The 17,500-nt window shown below is 42.2% G+C and overlaps 1 protein-coding gene across 1 annotated transcript in view; it reads left to right on the top strand.

The window, feature by feature from the left end:
* Window positions 1–17,500, top strand: part of LOC310867596 (sodium channel protein type 3 subunit alpha-like) — a gene marked incomplete at both ends in the record, with an annotated part of 191,259 nt that overhangs the window by 93,256 nt on the left and 80,503 nt on the right. Inside the window, one exon of the mRNA XM_083777711.1 lies at window positions 5,490–5,684. Within this exon, the coding sequence (XP_083633837.1) occupies window positions 5,490–5,684 (195 nt within the window). The remainder of the gene's footprint in view (window positions 1–5,489; window positions 5,685–17,500) is intronic.

The raw sequence follows: 17,500 nt of genomic DNA, 5'->3' as shown, positions 1-17,500 counted from the left end.
GCGAGGCCCTGTGCGACGGCACCATTCGCACTACCCTTAAAGCGGCCCTGCTCAATATATGTCCGCAATAACCTAAATCTACAACGTGTAGTTATCAACTAACGTTTTCAAATAAGTAGTGAAAGTAAAAAGGGCACTAGGCCTACAGTATGTTCAGTATTGCAACCAGTGTTGTTTTTGGCTGCACATTTTAGTATTAGTCCTAGTCTCTTGAATAGTTTTCATTTAATTTTAGTCACATTTAGTCACCTGGACACCTGGAATGTTTTAGTGTTAGTCTAGTTTTAGTCGACTAAATATCATAAGATTTTAGTGGACTAAATCTACAGTTGATTTAGTCGAACAAATTTTATTTTGGCGGGCCTTGATGCCGTCGTAACGACTGTTTTTTTCACTTGCTGAAAATAACCGATCTACAAGCTCACAACGCGTCGCGCTGCAACGCGTTGTGAGCTTGTAGATCGTCTATTTTCAGCATGCAACTAATTGTAAAAGGACTTCTACTGGATCTCTTGACCACTAGTCCCTTCCTTACATTTTATTTGTTGACGAAATTGTCAGTATATTTAGTCGTAGTTTCAGTCATCATAGCTTAGTTTTTATTTACTTTCCATTTAGTTTTCGTCAGTGGAAAAAGGTAGTCGACGAACAGTCTTAGTTCTGGTCGACAAAATCAACACTCATTGCAACACAGAAACACTCAAGTAAAAAAAGAACTGAGTATATCTTCCCAATTGGAGTTACTTTCCACCACGGGGTGTTTTTCTTTATGAGTCATGACGTGCGTGTGTGCGTGTGTGTGCGTGCGTGCGTGTGTGCGTGCGTGCGTGCGTGCGTGTGTGCGTGCGCATGTGTGGGAGACTTGAGGCAGACCTGGGGCCATATATGATCTCCAGAGAGGAAGCACAGAGTGTTCCAGACTGAGTCAGCAGAATGTCTTCCTCAGATGTGTGCTAATAAGACCAGCAGACAGATACAACCCCCCCCCCCCTATGTGAAACAGACCAATGTAAAATGTTCTAGGGCACTGGTTCCCAAACAGTGGGTCGTGACCCATTTGTGGGTCGCAGACACATTTTTATGGGTACTGTGGCAGGTCTGTGACCAATGAGCAGGCGGAACAGGGGATTGCAGCAGTTTCAAACAGCTTTTTATTTGTTTAGTAGCAAATCATACAGCAGGCAGAAGAAACCCCACATAGGTTCCGGACAAATTATATTCCATACAGTATTTGTTTCACAGGTGTCTTCCACAGCCTGGAGAAGGATGAGAACAGAAGGTTAGATTTCAACTCAGGTTTGTACAGTCTCTGATAGCTCGCTCCTCACTGGAGGGCTTTGGTTTTTAATAAACGATAAGAGGTGACGGCGATGCCTTTCTTCGTGACGTCATCTGTCTTTATCTTTAACTGTAGCGGGTCTTCTCCCATAGCGGGGGTTCAGCTCCGAGAGAGCACAAGCCGTTCAGCCGATCCGGCGTATATAATGAGCGCCTGTTTGCTAGACAGGGCTCAGTGCAATGTCTCAGAATTATAGGTTTCTTTCCGACCTTATTATTTGAAGTTTCCGCGTCTTCGTCGTTGTGGCAGGGCTGCCCCCCTCCCGCAGCGCGATACGTGGGAACTGGAACTCCTGTTCCTATATTTTATTCATACAGTCCGATAGTCTCTGTCCCTCGGACATTTCCTGGACCGTTCCTAAAAGCCTGTGGTGAGAGGAGAGTGACAGTTAAGACATGCAGGGTTATACACTTGGAACGGGTGTTTGGTGGAAGTGTGTGTGTCTTCTTACCCCCCGACGGTTTGCTGTGCGTGCCTCCGTGAGCGTGTGTGTGAACCAGCCGCTGTCAGACGCAGACTGAATCTTCCTTTTTATATGACGGGTGTGGCCGCTTGCTGATTTGGGTGTGGTCGTTCCATCATCTCAATCTGGCGGAGAAGGAGATTTGGCACGTATACATTCCCTACTACGCGGCCGATGGCGGGCCTAACGGTCCGAGGCGTCTTCTGTCTGACAGCGTGTCTGGTTGCCCTGGCAACGCACTTACCATTGCGGGGTGTCGCTAGCGAGACCCCACAGTACCTTTATCTTTTGGTTTCTTAAATTTTCAGTTTCAATTATTATTATAAGCCTATTAAAAAAAACATGAATCATAAAATAAATTATATTTTCATGCATTAAAAACAAATTAAATATTTTTTTCTACAGTAATTTCAGAAGAAACTAAATAAAATGTCAAATAAATTCAAATAATTAGTAGCTTGTAGATCTGCTATTTTCACTAGTCTGGGTCCCGGCGGGGATGCATTACATTTCTCTTTTGGGTCACAGGTTAAAAAGTTTGGGAACCATGCTCTATAGTCTATATATTCTTACAAGGAACAGTCGGTGATGAGTCATGGCAGCGATGTTAAAGCAGCACTGTCATGTCCTGTTCACTTTTAACCTGCTCGGCACACAGAGTTCGGAAATGTGTACCGGGAATGTGCTCAGGCCTTTGAGTGCACTGGGCGGTGAGTCTGTGACATCGTAGATATAAAAACCTATATCTATGGAGATACAGATGCCCCAGAGCCGAAGCAGGCGTCTGTCTATACCTTTATATGTCTATGGTAGTGAGTGTGCATGGCTTATTTATGAACGACCAGTTAAAATCATGCATACACTTCCCTGTATGTGGCCGTCAGCGTTGGGTATAGGTTAAAAACATTATAAATAATCATGTTAGAAGATCACCTTCTGAGAAAAGTAACTTGTTAGATTATTTTTTGCGTTGTTTTGCGTTACCGACAAATAAAATCCCCCCTCGAGGAGGAAAAAAAACTGCTGCCTACCAGTGTTGGAGACAGAGATGTGCTGGGCTTGCTTCACCATGACTATTATTTTGCATTGACGTTGATTTCCTCCATTCCCTAATACATCCAGAAATAGTGTGAATACTTCCACAGCCTTACTAAATAATAAACTATCCATCTTCTCTCAATCTCTGTCATTTTGTGTGGGTCACACCAAAGAAATATTTGGTGTGAACCACAAATATTTTATTTAGTTTCAAAATAATGCAGGCTACAATATTTTGGCAGTTTATTCCAGTGGTGAAATGTCCCAGTTTAAGTAAAACATGTGAGTACTTTTCCACTGCACCTGGTTTTTGGTTCCCAGACAGATGGCCTATTTGAGTCCTCACATGTCAGGGGGGGCAACGTGGGCCCACGTGGCCCGCGACCCGCAATTTTATTTGCGTGCACATGAGACTGGACCATATTTGTGGACCTTCAACATTTCTAGTTGAGGACCCCTGCTCTATAGAGTCTGGAACTACACCTCCCGAAATCCGAGTAATGGAATCTGCCATTTCCGTTCACGAAAATATATTTTTTAAATATCTTTACATTTCATTTTTGTATTTCCTTTTTCTGCTAAGCAGCAAGCTATTTACAATTTACAATTTAGGCATTTAGCAGACGCTCTTAATCCAGAGCGACTTACATTTAAGCAAGAACAAAAGCATGGGAATACATCACATAAAAGCATTTATCATGAAACATGCGTAAGCTAAGAAGGTAACAGTGGAATATCTATATGATGAAACTATACATACACTATACATAATAAACTATACATATTCACTACTATGCTATACATATGTACTATGGCGTGCTATGACTATATACAATACAATTATAGTGCTGTCTACATAACATGCTATAAGTCTGTGTTAAATGCTATCTAAGCCAACAGAAATGCTATCTAAGGGGTTAGCTATACAGTATATGCTTTAGATGGTTTCTATTTATTTTAGGATACATTTGCATAACTGTGGGGAAGTGGGGAGGAGGCTCTTTACTTCCGCTTTATATTTGACTCATGCTTCCGTTGCTCCAGACTGTATATGATGGAAGCATACAAACATTGCGAGAGGCAGCAGTCTGGCAACTTGAGACCGAGATCTCCCCAGGTCAACAACAAGTGGGTTTCAGGGACGTGCAGAGAGTGTCAGAGAGGCAGGGGCTGAAATACCCGTAGCAGATCTACAAGCTCACAACGTGTCGCAGCGTGACGCGTTGAGAGTTTGTAGATCAGCAATTTTTGGGGCGGCAACCCTGCAGCACTCTTTTAGCTAGTGGAGATGCGGTGTGTATACGACATGGATTTATAAACAAATTTGTTCAACGCCAAAATACTGTGTTCAAGCGGTTCAGGAGACTTCGGAGAAAATAAAATCAATTCTCCTGAATGCTGCCTTCCCGTGTGGCATGGAAAGGACTGGAATTTGCATTTCTTTCACCATAGTAGCCTAAATGCTGCATCCGTGGTGTGGAAGAAAGGGCAGGGGCTGAATCCCCCTTTGATGTCTGTGTACACGTCCCTGGGCGTTATAGATTCCCTTTACGGGAGGGAGTCCCGTGGGTCTTGAGTGTCTACAGTCCAATGTACTTGCACCCGCATGCATGCTACAATGTGAAACTCAAGGATTGTGGCTTTATCTCGTGCAGGCGTGTATAGGCTTGTTGTGCTTTAATTCGGCAGCAGTCCAACTCCTTGCCTTTCGTGCAAAACGTTGATTGATCGTTTAGAAACATGCAGTTTCTGTCTGTGTCTGTCCCTGTCTCTCTCTCTCTCTCTCTCTCTCTCTCTCTCTGCCAAAGCAGAGTTATATGACATAAAACGCATTATGCATTACGTATACAGAGACAACACGTGTACAGTACACAGCAACCCAGGTGAGAACCATCTTGTGCTCGTTTCTATATGGGTCCCATATGGTTATCCCACCTGGCTAGCTAGGTAGCCCACCTCTAAACCACATGGGACCCACGTTGGCGTGCTGACCGTTTCTGACCGAGGCTAAGTCATTGATTTATTTATTTATTTTTATTCTGGTTTTTTTCATGTCATATGAAAGCGGGAAATCATAGCTTAAAATTGACATATTGGTTGTTCAGTTTGACCCACCAGAAAATAGCGATTTGAGAAAACGTGGCTTGAAAGGTTCACTTTTGTGGGCTAACATATAAGCCTTCAATTTAAGCATTCAATTTCATATTTACAAGTTGATTTCAGCTCCGACATTTATTTCAAACATGCTCTAGTAAACAGTCTGTGCTATTAACTCATTTTGGATAAAAAACACTTAGTTTTGCCGCCATGACTGTCTCTGTATCAAAGAGAGTCACATATATCTTTCTCCCCCCCCTCGCTCCATGGGCGGCGGTGGCTCAGGGGTAGAGTGGCCGGATGGGAACCACAAGGTCACCAGTTCGAACCCGGGCTCCCCCAGAGTTAGTGTCGAAGTGTCCTTGAGCAAGACTCGGAACCCCTAATTGCTCCTGATGTGCTGGTTGGTGCCTTGCATGGTTTCCTCCGGCATCGGTGTATGAATGTGTGCGTGAATGGGTGAATGTAATGCACAATGTATGTAAAGTGCCTTGGATAAAGGCGCTATGTAATAGTAAAATATACATTTTACCATGTCCATCCCTCCATCAGGACTGTGTGTGTAAGATCTCCAGGGACTGTGTCCTCCCGCGGTGGCACATGAAGGACTTCTTCCACTCGTTCCTCATCGTGTTCCGGGTGCTGTGCGGCGAGTGGATCGAGACCATGTGGGACTGCATGGAGGTGGCGGGTCAGCCGCTGTGCATCCTGGTCTTCATGCTGGTCATGGTCATAGGCAACCTCGTGGTGAGTTATATATACACTTTTTCATGTTTTTTTTAAACCCATTTAGGCCTGACGTTCGAAATGAAAGAAAAAAAAGTCATGACAATTTTCTGAAAAACCTCATGTTTCTCTATCAGTGCAGGTTCTCAATATTCCAAAAATGATTGGCCACCGACCCTCATCTGAAAATATGTTGTTCCAGGGACCCCCCAGAAGCAATCCTCTCCTCTCCTCTCCTCTCCTCTCCTCTCCTCTCCTCTCCTCTCCTCTCCTCTCCTCTCCTCTCCTCTCCTCTCCTCTCCTCTCCTCTCCTCTCCTCTCCTCTCCTCTCCTCTCCTCTCCTCTCCTCTCCTCTCCTCTCCTCTCCAGCGTAATGGTTTTAGGCAGGGAGTCAGGTTCATGCCTCAGGCTATTTTCTTCCATCTCCACTCTATTATTTGCATACTTTGTACCATCACCAGGTGATAACGAGAGGCCCCAACTCCGGGCCGCTTGGTCCCCCTGGGCCCCAAAAAATGGAGCATTATCCCAGTGGTTCAGGCACTGAAGTCAGACCTGTCGCACGCACGCACGCACGCACGCACGCACGCACAAAATGTGACAACATGAATATTTTGAGGGATGGTAATCCATATTATTAAGGCGATCATATACCTTGACATTGTTAGAGAACTAAACTTCTAAAAATAGCAGATCTGCATTGTCTATTGATTGTCTATCTATGGACAAAATATGTAGTGCTGACGTGGTCAATGTATGTTTTGTAATAATCTACGAAGCATCTAGTAACTAAAGCTGTAGTTGTAGTTGTAGTAATAGTACTGAAAATGTGAAAAGTACAATTACCTCAAAATTGTACTTAAAGATGGAGTGCCGTGATTTTTTTTCCACCCTAAAACATGATCATCAGGTATTATTTTATATAAGGAGGACGATTTATTTTCAAAACACAGTACAGTGTTTCAGAAGGAGGAGAGGACACTGGAGCCGCACGGACATTTAGAGCCTTTTATTAGGTGCTAAGTATACAGAACGACTTAGTCGTTTTTGTATACTTAGCACCTAATAAAAGGCTCTAATGTCCGAGCTGCTCCAGTCTCTCCTCCTTATGCAACTCATGTCCCTGTACCTGTGAAGCACCGGATCAGCTGTTTCAGGCTTGAGGCGCGTTGGACTTGGTAGACTCCCTTTGTTCCACTGTACAGTGTTTGTTAAACTTTAGTTTGTATGTGGACATGCCCACCTGTTCAACCCCTTTTGGACTGAATTAATTTCTATTAATTTCTATTAATTTTCTATATCTGATTGATAGCATCTGCTTTCACTCAGATACTATACACTATTACACTTATACTATTACTAAATTCCAGTTATTCCACTATTCCACTATTACAGTTACAACTATCTCTATTATCGTGATGCCATACATCTATATAGTCTATAGGGACTGATGGGTCAAAAGTTGTCCCAAACAGACATCGCCAAATATCTCAGACAAAAGTTAGGTCAAATGTAATCTGCTTCAATATGTCTATTCTGTAGTTGAGTCATCAAGTTAGCTGGTGTGTATTTTTATTTTAGCACAACTAATCTCAGATTTGGGCAGTAAGTCACACACTGGCAGTGGCAGCCTAGAGTCATGTGCTGTCGTCTCCACTTTCTGCTTTTTCAATTCATTTATATTTATTCTCCAAACCACATGATGGTGCCAAAGTGCTTCCAGTCGTACCTTGGCATGTGCCAAAACTGACCCAATAGGCATTGACACTTTGACAGCCTTCTTTTTCTACCTCGCCTATATTTGGCCATTAACTGGCATGTGCCAAATTTGTCCCAGTGGTCCAAAAGGGGTTAAGTAGGTGCAGTTTGCTTGGTGTGGGTGGTGAACTGAAGCCACACCCACAGCTGTTGTTGTTTGATAAAGGGGGAGGTGTTATAGGGTGGGGATGATAATTGTAAGTAGCCTTGCCGAGCCATGAGGCCCATAGGGCAGGAGCCTATCTCCTTTTTCTGTAGCGTGAGGCAGCTTGATGTACAAGTACACCCCCTGGACATGACGCTAGTATGTCGCAGGGACTTACCCCCAATCCAACCCTTGATGCTGAGTGTCAAGCAGGGAGGCATTGGGTCCCATTTTTACAGTCTTTGGTATGACCCGGCCGGGGATTGAACCCCCGACCTCCCAGTCTCAGGGCGGACACTCTAACCACAAGGCCACTGAGCTGGTTCTTGATGATAATTGTGATGTCACTATATCACAGTTTTTGTCATTGGCACGTTTGACTGTCAAGGTTTCAGCCTCCAGGAAGAAACCCTAAAAGGAAAGACAAAAGACAAAAAAATGTTTTTTCATGGCCCTCTGCATGGAACTTTGCCTATTGGATAAGATGTACGCCCCCCAGTTGCCTATTTATTTTTTGATGGACTTAGAGGCTGAGTGGTGGACATATGACTGCACTTTTTTCCCTTTTGGACTGGCTTGATACAGTAGTGATCATTATTTTTTCTTTCAGTCTTCTCCTTTTTTCCTTTTGTTGGACATACACAATGGCTGCGTGTGTGTGTGTGTGTGTGTGTGTGTGCGTGCATGTGTGCGCATGTACGTGCAGATGCCTTTCGTGCTGGTGTGTGTTTGCGTGCCTACTTTAAATATGGACTGCCTTGCCCATAACAATGACACTATGGCTGCGTGTGTGTGTGTGCGTGCGTGCGTGCGTGCGCATGTACGTGCAGATGTCTTTCGTGCTGGACCGGTGGCTTCATGGGAGATTATGTGTGTGCGCTCGGGTGCCTACTTTAAATAAGGACTGCCTTGCCCATAATAATGACACTAAATAAGGAAGATTACCTGTTCCCCTTCTGGGATATCGATGACCACACATGTAAATCAACTGTTAACGGATATTGTGGGGTTGACTACAACCATAAAACGAACATTAACTATGAAAAGTTAAATCTGAAAAACTTCAACCCCATGGAATACAAGATGCATGATTTTGAAAATGATATACAGTAGACCCCGACAATAACTTCTTTAATAATGTAAATAATAACTGAGTATTACACTGATGATCAATTCAAAGGTTTCAGTATGGAAGGTGCCTTTTCAATCATACATTTCAATGCAAGGAGTCTATATAAAAACTATGGTAAAATTGAGAATTATCTGAGGCAATTCAATAAATTTAAAGGCATTGCGGCATCCGAGACCTGGCTAGATAAGGACAAGGGCTATGATGTGGAAATTGAGGGATATGAGTTGTTCACAATTGATAGGATAAATAAAAAGGCAGGTGGAGTTGCATTATACGTTGATTCAGCCTTGAGATGTAACATAGTTCCTGCAATGTCAAATACCATTGATGGAATTATGGAATATCTAACTATAGAGATTGCTGTTGAAGAATCAAAAAACATAATTATCAGCTGTGTATACAGAACACCTGGATCCTGTATAGATACATTCAACAAAAAACTAGAAAGCCTGTTACGCACTAATAACAAACTCCATATCGTGTGTGGTGTCTTCAATGCTGACCTTTTGAACCCCCATGGGAATAATAAAATAACAGAGTTTATAAATACAATGTATAGCAACAGTTTATTCCCTGTAATCACCAAACCAAGTCGAATCACAGCAGAAACAGCCACACTGATAGACAATATATTTATAAATGCAATAGAATGCCAAACCACAGCAGGATTACTCATAAATCACATTACAGACCATCTACCCGTCTTTGGTATCTTCCAGCAACTTCTTAAAAAGGAAACAAATATAAATGTACAAAATTACAAACTGACTAGATGTAGAACACCTAGAGCAGTGGCTGCCCTTGAAGTGGACCTAAGCACACATTCTTGGAATGAGGTATATGCCACCGAGGACCCAGACAAAGCCTATGAGGCCTTTCTGTCCATCCTACTTAAACTATATGATAAGCACTGTCCACTAAAAACATCTACAAACTAAAATAAAAACAGACAGGATAAACCATGGATCACAAAAGGCCTAGAGAATGCATGATAAAAAGAAAAACGTACTATATAAACTATTCATGAAACACAGAACGAAGGATGCAGAAAATAGATCTAAAACATACAAAAGTATTATAAGGGTACAAAAGAAGGAGTATTATCATAAACAATGAGAATACCATAGAAACAATATACAAGGTACTTGGAAAATATTAAATCGTATAATTAAAAAAGGTAAAGCAAAAGCAGAATATCCAAACCAATGTATTAAAGATAACGTAATACTAAATAAAACAAATGAAATAGCCAATGAATTTAACAACTTCTTTGTAAACGTAGGACCTAATTTAGCAAAAGAGATTGTGGAGCCGAGAGATACTACTAACTTAACTGAAAGAAATATTAGACAAAATCCATACTCTATATTCATTAGGTGTGTACATGAAAAGGAAATCATAGAAATAGTGAAAAAATTGCAAAATAAAAAATCAACAGACAACACAGATATTGATATGATGCTTGTCAAGGATATTATAAACACCATAATAACACCACTCACATATATATGCAACCAATCCTTCCTAACCGGCATCTTCCCTAGCAAAATGAAAACGGCAAAAGTCATTCCAATATTCAAAACTGGCGAAAAATCCCAATTCATAAATTACAGACCAATCTCTCTGCTCTCACAATTTTCCAAGATTCTAGAAAAGCTGTTTGTGGCCAGACTAGATAGTTTTATAGATAAACATAACTTAATAAGTAACCATCAATATGGGTTCAGGGCGAATAGATCCACTTCAATGGCAGTCATAGATCTAGTAGCACATATATCGAAAGCAGTAGACGACAAACAATATACAGTAGCGGTATTCATTGACCTGAGAAAGGCCTTTGACACTATTCATAATGGACTATTATTGAAAAAACTGGAAAGATACGGTGTAAGAGGAACTGCAAACTCATGGTTAAGGAGCTACCTTGGAGACAGAACACAATTTGTACACATGAATGGTGTAGATTCTGAATGTGGAGTCCCCCAGGGCTCTGTATTGGGTCCAAAGCTATTTATTATGTACATAAATGACGTCTGCGATGTATTGGAACAAATGAGCTGTGTCTTGTTTGCCGACGACACTAGTCTGTGCTGCTCAGGAAAACACCTGGATCAGTTCTTGGATACAGTTCAAAATGAGCTTACAATATTAAAGAAATGGTTCGACATTAATAAATTCACTAAATTTAAATAAAACTAAATTCATGATTTTGAAATTGAACGCGTGTTTGAAAATAAATTCTTAGGTATAATCATTGACAGTAAACTTAATTGGAAACCGCATATAAATAATCTAAGAACAAAATTATCCAAAACCATTGCTATAATGTATAAAGCTAAACCTATTCTAAACCAGAACTCACTATATATGCTGTATTGCTCCCTCGTACTCCCATACATCAACTACTGTGTGGAGGTATGGGGGAACAACTACAAAACCACTATCCAGCCAATATTCCTACTTAAAAAAAAAAGCCATGAGAATTGTCACCCAATCTGATTATTACGCACCAACCAACTTACTATTCATTCAATTAAACACCCTAAAACTCCAAGATATAGTAGATCTAAATACCACAATAACAATGTACGTATAAGGCACACAATCACCTGCTCCCGAGCTGTATCCAAGAGCTGTTCTGGCCTAGAGAGAGCCGCTACAACCTAAGAGGCACTTCCAAATTCAAACAAACAAATGCTAGAACAAATATCAAAGACAGGTGCATATCGGTCAGAGGGGTCAAGCTGTGGAATGGATTGGTTGACGAACTAAAAAACTGTAGTACAATAAATAAATTAAAAAAATTGTATAGATCAAAAATAGTAGATACATAAAGAACATTGATATGATGTTTTGTTTTCTCGTTTTTGTGTTTTGTTTTGTTGTTTTTGTTCTTTTTTGTCTTGTTTCTGTTAACTCTATTGTCCTGTCTGTCTTTGTTTTTGTTTTACGTTAAGTTTGTTTGTCTTTGTTTTGTTTTCTTGTTTTTTTTCTCCCTTCTGTTTGCTTTGTTGTATTATCTTACCTATGCAAGCCATTTCTTTTTTAGAAGGGTAGGCACTATAAGCTTAGGCTTCAGCCTACACCTTTTTGGTCTGTTTCTTTTGCAAAAAAAAAAAGGGGAAAAAAAGCACTGTATTGATATGTTATAATGACCAAAATAACGCAGACCTTGTAATATTATGTCCAAAGCGCTCACTTTTCAGGATATTTGTCGTCGTGAATTTGTTTAGTCACGAATGTCACGAATGTTCCTGCTTGTACAGTTCCTGCCTCGGTTTGTCACGTGCACGCCCCCAACGGGAGCTGACGTGCACACTCTCCTGGCGGTGACATGGACGGTACGTGTGTGTGCTGTGGACTCACATTTAGTTTAATCGTCAGAGACGTCTAATGTTGCACTGTGTGTGTGTGTGTGTGTGTGTGTGTGTGTGTGTGGTGTGTGTGTGTGTGTGTGTGTGTGTGTGTGTGTGTGTGTGTGTGTGTGCGTGTGTGTGTGTGCGCGTGTGCGTGCGTAAGCATCCATGCTTTCACCAGCAGATAAAGTAGAGATGAGGGTACTAACCGTGCTATCCCTTATCTGTCTCAGACACACACACACACACATGCACGCACGCACGCACACAGCAACAGCCTCCATTAGAGACACGCGCGGTGTGCATGCGTTTGTGTGTGTTCGTCCGTGCGTGCATGTGCGTCAGAGACGCATGGTGTATTTCGGTTGGGTTAAGGACGGCTGAATTGGCAGTTTTCTTTCGGTATACAGTGGCCCGTCGTCACTCCTCGTTCTGCGCGTGTTCTCGCTATTTTGGGGGGCCGTCTGCCTGCGCGTGCGTGCGTGAGTGTGTGTGCCACATCCATAGACCTTTTTTTTAACCACTCCATTCAAATTAATAAACAATTGAGTCTGGGTTACTCCTATGGTTATGAAGCACCAACCGACGGTGACAAAGGTACTAATTTATCCAAAAAGCCACCAGAGGGCGCAGTTACTATGGAAGCCAGGCAGAACAGCGGTTAGCTGTCTAACGTGTGCGCAGTTAGCTGTCTAACGTGTGTGCTGTTATTGCAATTTACGAGCTGCGTTCGCTTCCCGTGTCCGCGCGTCTTACTTGTGGTAACTACTGGCCTACTTGGCACAATGAAGGTTGGAAATGCATTATGTCTGTGTCCCTTTTGTGCACATATACGGAGGTATTTGCCAGGCATGCCCAAATATGGAGTTTATATTATGCAGATGTCAGAACAACATTGTGATGTCAGATCAGGCCAGCTCCATGTATGGAGATCTAGGTAGGGTGATCAGGTGTGATCAATTGGCTAATTTGTGCCCTGTCCAGAGCCCGGGCAGAGGCTTTTGTGCTGGTTCTGGACCACGGTGTATCCCACCGACTTGAGGTGGGATACACACGACACGTGGCACATTTTTAGATGGATTGTATAGTTTACAGTGTTGCATTGTGGTGGTTGTAGTTTTTTTTTTTTTTTTTTATATATTATGGATGCTGTCGTTGTTTTCTGTAGTCTTCACTGTGTTGTATTGTCGTATAGCATAATGTACAGTGTTGTATTGTTGGTGGTATAATGTACAGTGTTGTAATTTACAGTGTTGTATTGTTGGTGGTATATTATAATGTACATGTGTTGTGTTTCCTGGAACACCTGGAGGTAAACAGATGGAGCTGAACTCGATGTTTTCATCTGCGAAGACAAATGAACACTACATGAACACACACACACACACACACACACACACACACACACACACACACACACACACACACACACACACACACACACACACACACACACACACACACACACACACCACACCACACACACACACCTGCACACACACACACACACCTGCACACACACACACACACACACACACACACACACACACACACACACACACACACACACCTGCACACACACACACACACACACACACACACACACACACACACACATACACACACACTGCACACTCACACACACACACACACACACACACACACACACACACACACGCACACACACATAAGAGGCATGTGTCCGCATGCACACTTACGAGCACACATAGGACGTGCACGCATACACAAGCACACACGCACGCATGCTCGCAGGATTTCCTGTCCTCATTATCTCATATTCTTTCCAGGGCCCCCTTTATGTGTGTCTCTCTCTCTCTCTCTCTCTCTCTCTCTCTCTCTCTCTCTCTCTCTTCTCTCTCTCTCTCTCTCTCTCTCTCTCTCTCTCTCTCTTCTCTCTCTCTCTCTCTCTTTCAAGTCTGCACTCTATTTTTCTCTCTGTCTTCCTTCTACATTTCTCCTCTAGATTTCCAGGTAACCTCGTTGTGTGTGTGTGTGTGTGTGTGTGTGTGTGTGTGTGTGTGTGTGTGTGTGTGTGTGTGTGTGTGTGTGTGTGTGTGTGTGTGTGTCCGCACGTGATTTTCTTGACCAGCCGGGTGTTCCTCTGGCCTAACTAAATGGTTCACTTTACTTAAATTAGCCTGCCGGGGGCTCGTGTGACACACACACACACACACACACACACACACACACACACACACACACACACACACACACACTGGCCTACAAGTTAGCTTTCAAGCCAATAGACCAAGAGACAGACAGACAGACATACAGGTAGTCATGGTAACATACGTTGTTGTTCCACTATTGGCTTATTGACTATATGGCAGAGCAGCAAGGTCATTGGCTGGTCTGTTCAGGGCATGTAGTCTTGATAGCTGATCAACACTATTGATCTAATGGTGGACCATCAGGCATGACACACGTGCGTGCGTGCGTGCGTGCGTTGTATGTTGTACAAGTGAAAACAACTCCCTTAACTGAGCCTCTAATGAGGGCAACACATCTCATTGGTTCGCAATGATGCTTATAGTGAATGCATACATCAAGCTGTATATTATTTAATATTATTGTATACGCAAATAGTTTATTATAAACTATTTGACCTGACCCCCCCCCCTCTATCATTTATAGTTAACCCATTTAGTACTGATGCCGATTCTAAAAGCATGTCTCCTGAATCCTAAAAGTTTCCTGAAAAACCTGTTTCTATGTCAGCGGTGCTCAACCTTTTAAACCTGTTTCTATGTCAGCGGTGCTCAACCTTTTAAACCTGTTTCTATGTCAGCGGTGCTCAACCTTTTTCATGTCAAGGACCACCCCGAATTATCTGCATTTGGCCGCCGAAGCCCATCTGAAAATGACACCTACAGTATAGCTACATGTTCAAGCATTTATTTCAGCATGTCGATTTCAGCCCTGACAATTATTTCAGACAGGCTCATAGTATGTGAAGAGTCTGCCTGTGCTATTAACTCATCTTCTCCTCTGGTGAAAAGCTGGAATTTGCGCGAAGGCAGGCTCTCGGTCAAATCTGGTCACATACAGTATACTATGGAGGTCCCTGCTTCAGCTCTCTCTCAGCTAAGGTGTCCTCAGACTGAGAATTACCCCTGAGCGGACTATATTCTAGAGGGACTTCTCTTTGGAAGAGCTGACTTAAAGCTGTGGAGGAGCTATGGCCACTGGACAAGCTCCAGAGAGCGATGGTGTTGTCAGCAGAACACCTTTGGGCCTGTGTCGGGGTAGACCTCTACGAGGTGCTTCTTCAGAGCCACAATAGAGGGCTTCCTCCAGTTCTTGGCAGCAAATTTTGATTTTACTATTAGTAGTCATAGTTATAGTGTGCGTGCGTGCGTGTGCATGCGCGCGCGCGCGTGTGTGTGTGTGTGTGTGTGTGTGTGTGTGTGTGTGTGTGTGTGTGTGTGTGTGTGTGTGTGCACTTTGGTTCAACTGGGATTAAAGCTATACTTTAGGACAAACAATTGACTTGACCCGACTGATGTAACAACCACTGATATTGACTGACCTATGGCTCAGCTGTGTGTGTGTGTGTGTGTGTGTGTGTGTGTGTGTGTGTGTGTGTGTGTGTGTGTGTGTGTGTGTGTGTGTGTGTGTGTGTGTGTGTGTGTGTGTGTGTGTGTGTGTGTGTGTGTGTGTGTGTGTGTGTGTGTGTGTGTGTGTGTGTGTGTGTGTGTGTGTGTGTGTGTGTGTCATTGTGTATTTGCATAATAGCGCATGTCTATGTGTATTTCAGTCCGTGCCTTAACCCATTTTGGGCGGGAACCCCTTTTGGTATTTTAGGCATTATGTTATGCTTGTAGGTCTGCTATTTTTTTTAAATCGTGAAAAATACGGCGCAATTCTTTCAATATATATTCTTTCAGAGCGAACGTTTTTAACTCAAATCTTTGCTTCTGGGGGGGGTTCCTGGAACAGCATATTTTCAGATGCGGGTCCGGGGCCAGTTGCATAACATTTTTGGGGTCTTTGACATATTGAGCGTCACATACTGCAGGTATTTCAGAAAACTGTCATGATTTAGAAGACAATTTTAAATTCCGACATCAGGCCTAAATGGGTTAAGGCTGTTGTGTATAGTTTTACTCAAGTATTTGTACAGAGTATTTGCGCGTCGTGGTGACGACAGGGATGAGCAATATGAATTTTGGGCAATGAGTATTTTTCTGGCCTATATTGCTATGCGATATAATTATGTTGATATCTCATTCTGTATAAAAAAATAATATGAATTTAAAATTAGATTTTAATTTAAATAAAAATCCAATTTAAATGTATTGTTCAAAAGTGACAAATACATACTCCAATTTTTCTTTTACATATAAGGCCCAATATTTCTACAATTGCTACACCTGTGATATCCAGTCATTTTGGGCACAATTATTTGTAGGGTGAATTTACTTTACATCACACTATTTTCCAAATCATTATATTATTTTTTTTATTAATTTTTTATTTAGTGAATTTAATGTTTAGGTTCCCACTCCACTCGAGTCTTCACTTCCTGTATCTGTTAACTGGTAAATATGTGTATTGTCACTTTAAAAGTGTAAATTTGTGTACCCGGACAGCGCTGACTCAATACACTTTTAGACCTTGATCGCCTCTTGTCTTTGATTGTTTAAACATGACGTCATGGGCCGCTATGCTCGATAACAGGCTTGATAAGCCCAAAGCTTATATTGATAACGGGTCCTCAATAAGCTTGTTATTGTTCCGGGTATCGGTTATGGAGCTCCATCCCTCAGAGGGACTGTCCCACACAAAGGGGGACATCTGGTCCTGGACGCCTATGAATCAGTGTTGTTTTCGTCGACTAAAGTTGAGACGAAAAATGTTCATCGACTACCTTTTTTCACTGACGAAAACTAAATGGAAACTAAATGCTATGATGACTAAAACTAAGACTAAATGTATTGACGATTTTGTCAACAGATAAAAACTAGACTAAAATGCTATAGGAAGGGGACTATAGTGGACAAGAGATCCAGTATAAGTCATTTTGCATGGTTGTATGCTAAAAATAGCAGATCTACGCGTCGCGCTGCGACGCATTGTGAGCTTGTAGATCGGCTATATTTAAATATAGTGTAAAATCAGTCATTACGACACCATCAAGGCCCGCCAAAATACATTTTAGTCGACTAAATCAACTGTATAGATTTAGTCGACTAAAATCTTATGACATTTAGTCGACTAAAACTAGTCTAACACTAAAACATTCCAGGTCAAAACAAAAACAACACAATGAATGAATATGTATTTTCTTGAAGGTCACACCACTCACGGACCCCCGCATCTACTTTGTGCCAAGGGGACCCCCCCCCCCCCCCCCCCCCCCCACATGCAAGATTGATGTTGATGGAATGTTTCAAAAACATTGTTTTCACAAAAAAATCACAAA

Source organism: Protomyctophum parallelum (assembly GCF_964188405.1).
Source record: "Protomyctophum parallelum genome assembly, chromosome: 12".
In the NCBI taxonomy this organism is placed as follows: Eukaryota; Metazoa; Chordata; class Actinopteri; order Myctophiformes; family Myctophidae; genus Protomyctophum; species Protomyctophum parallelum.
Note: the sequence above shows the minus strand (reverse complement) of the source record. Positions and strands in the feature narration are given on the sequence as shown.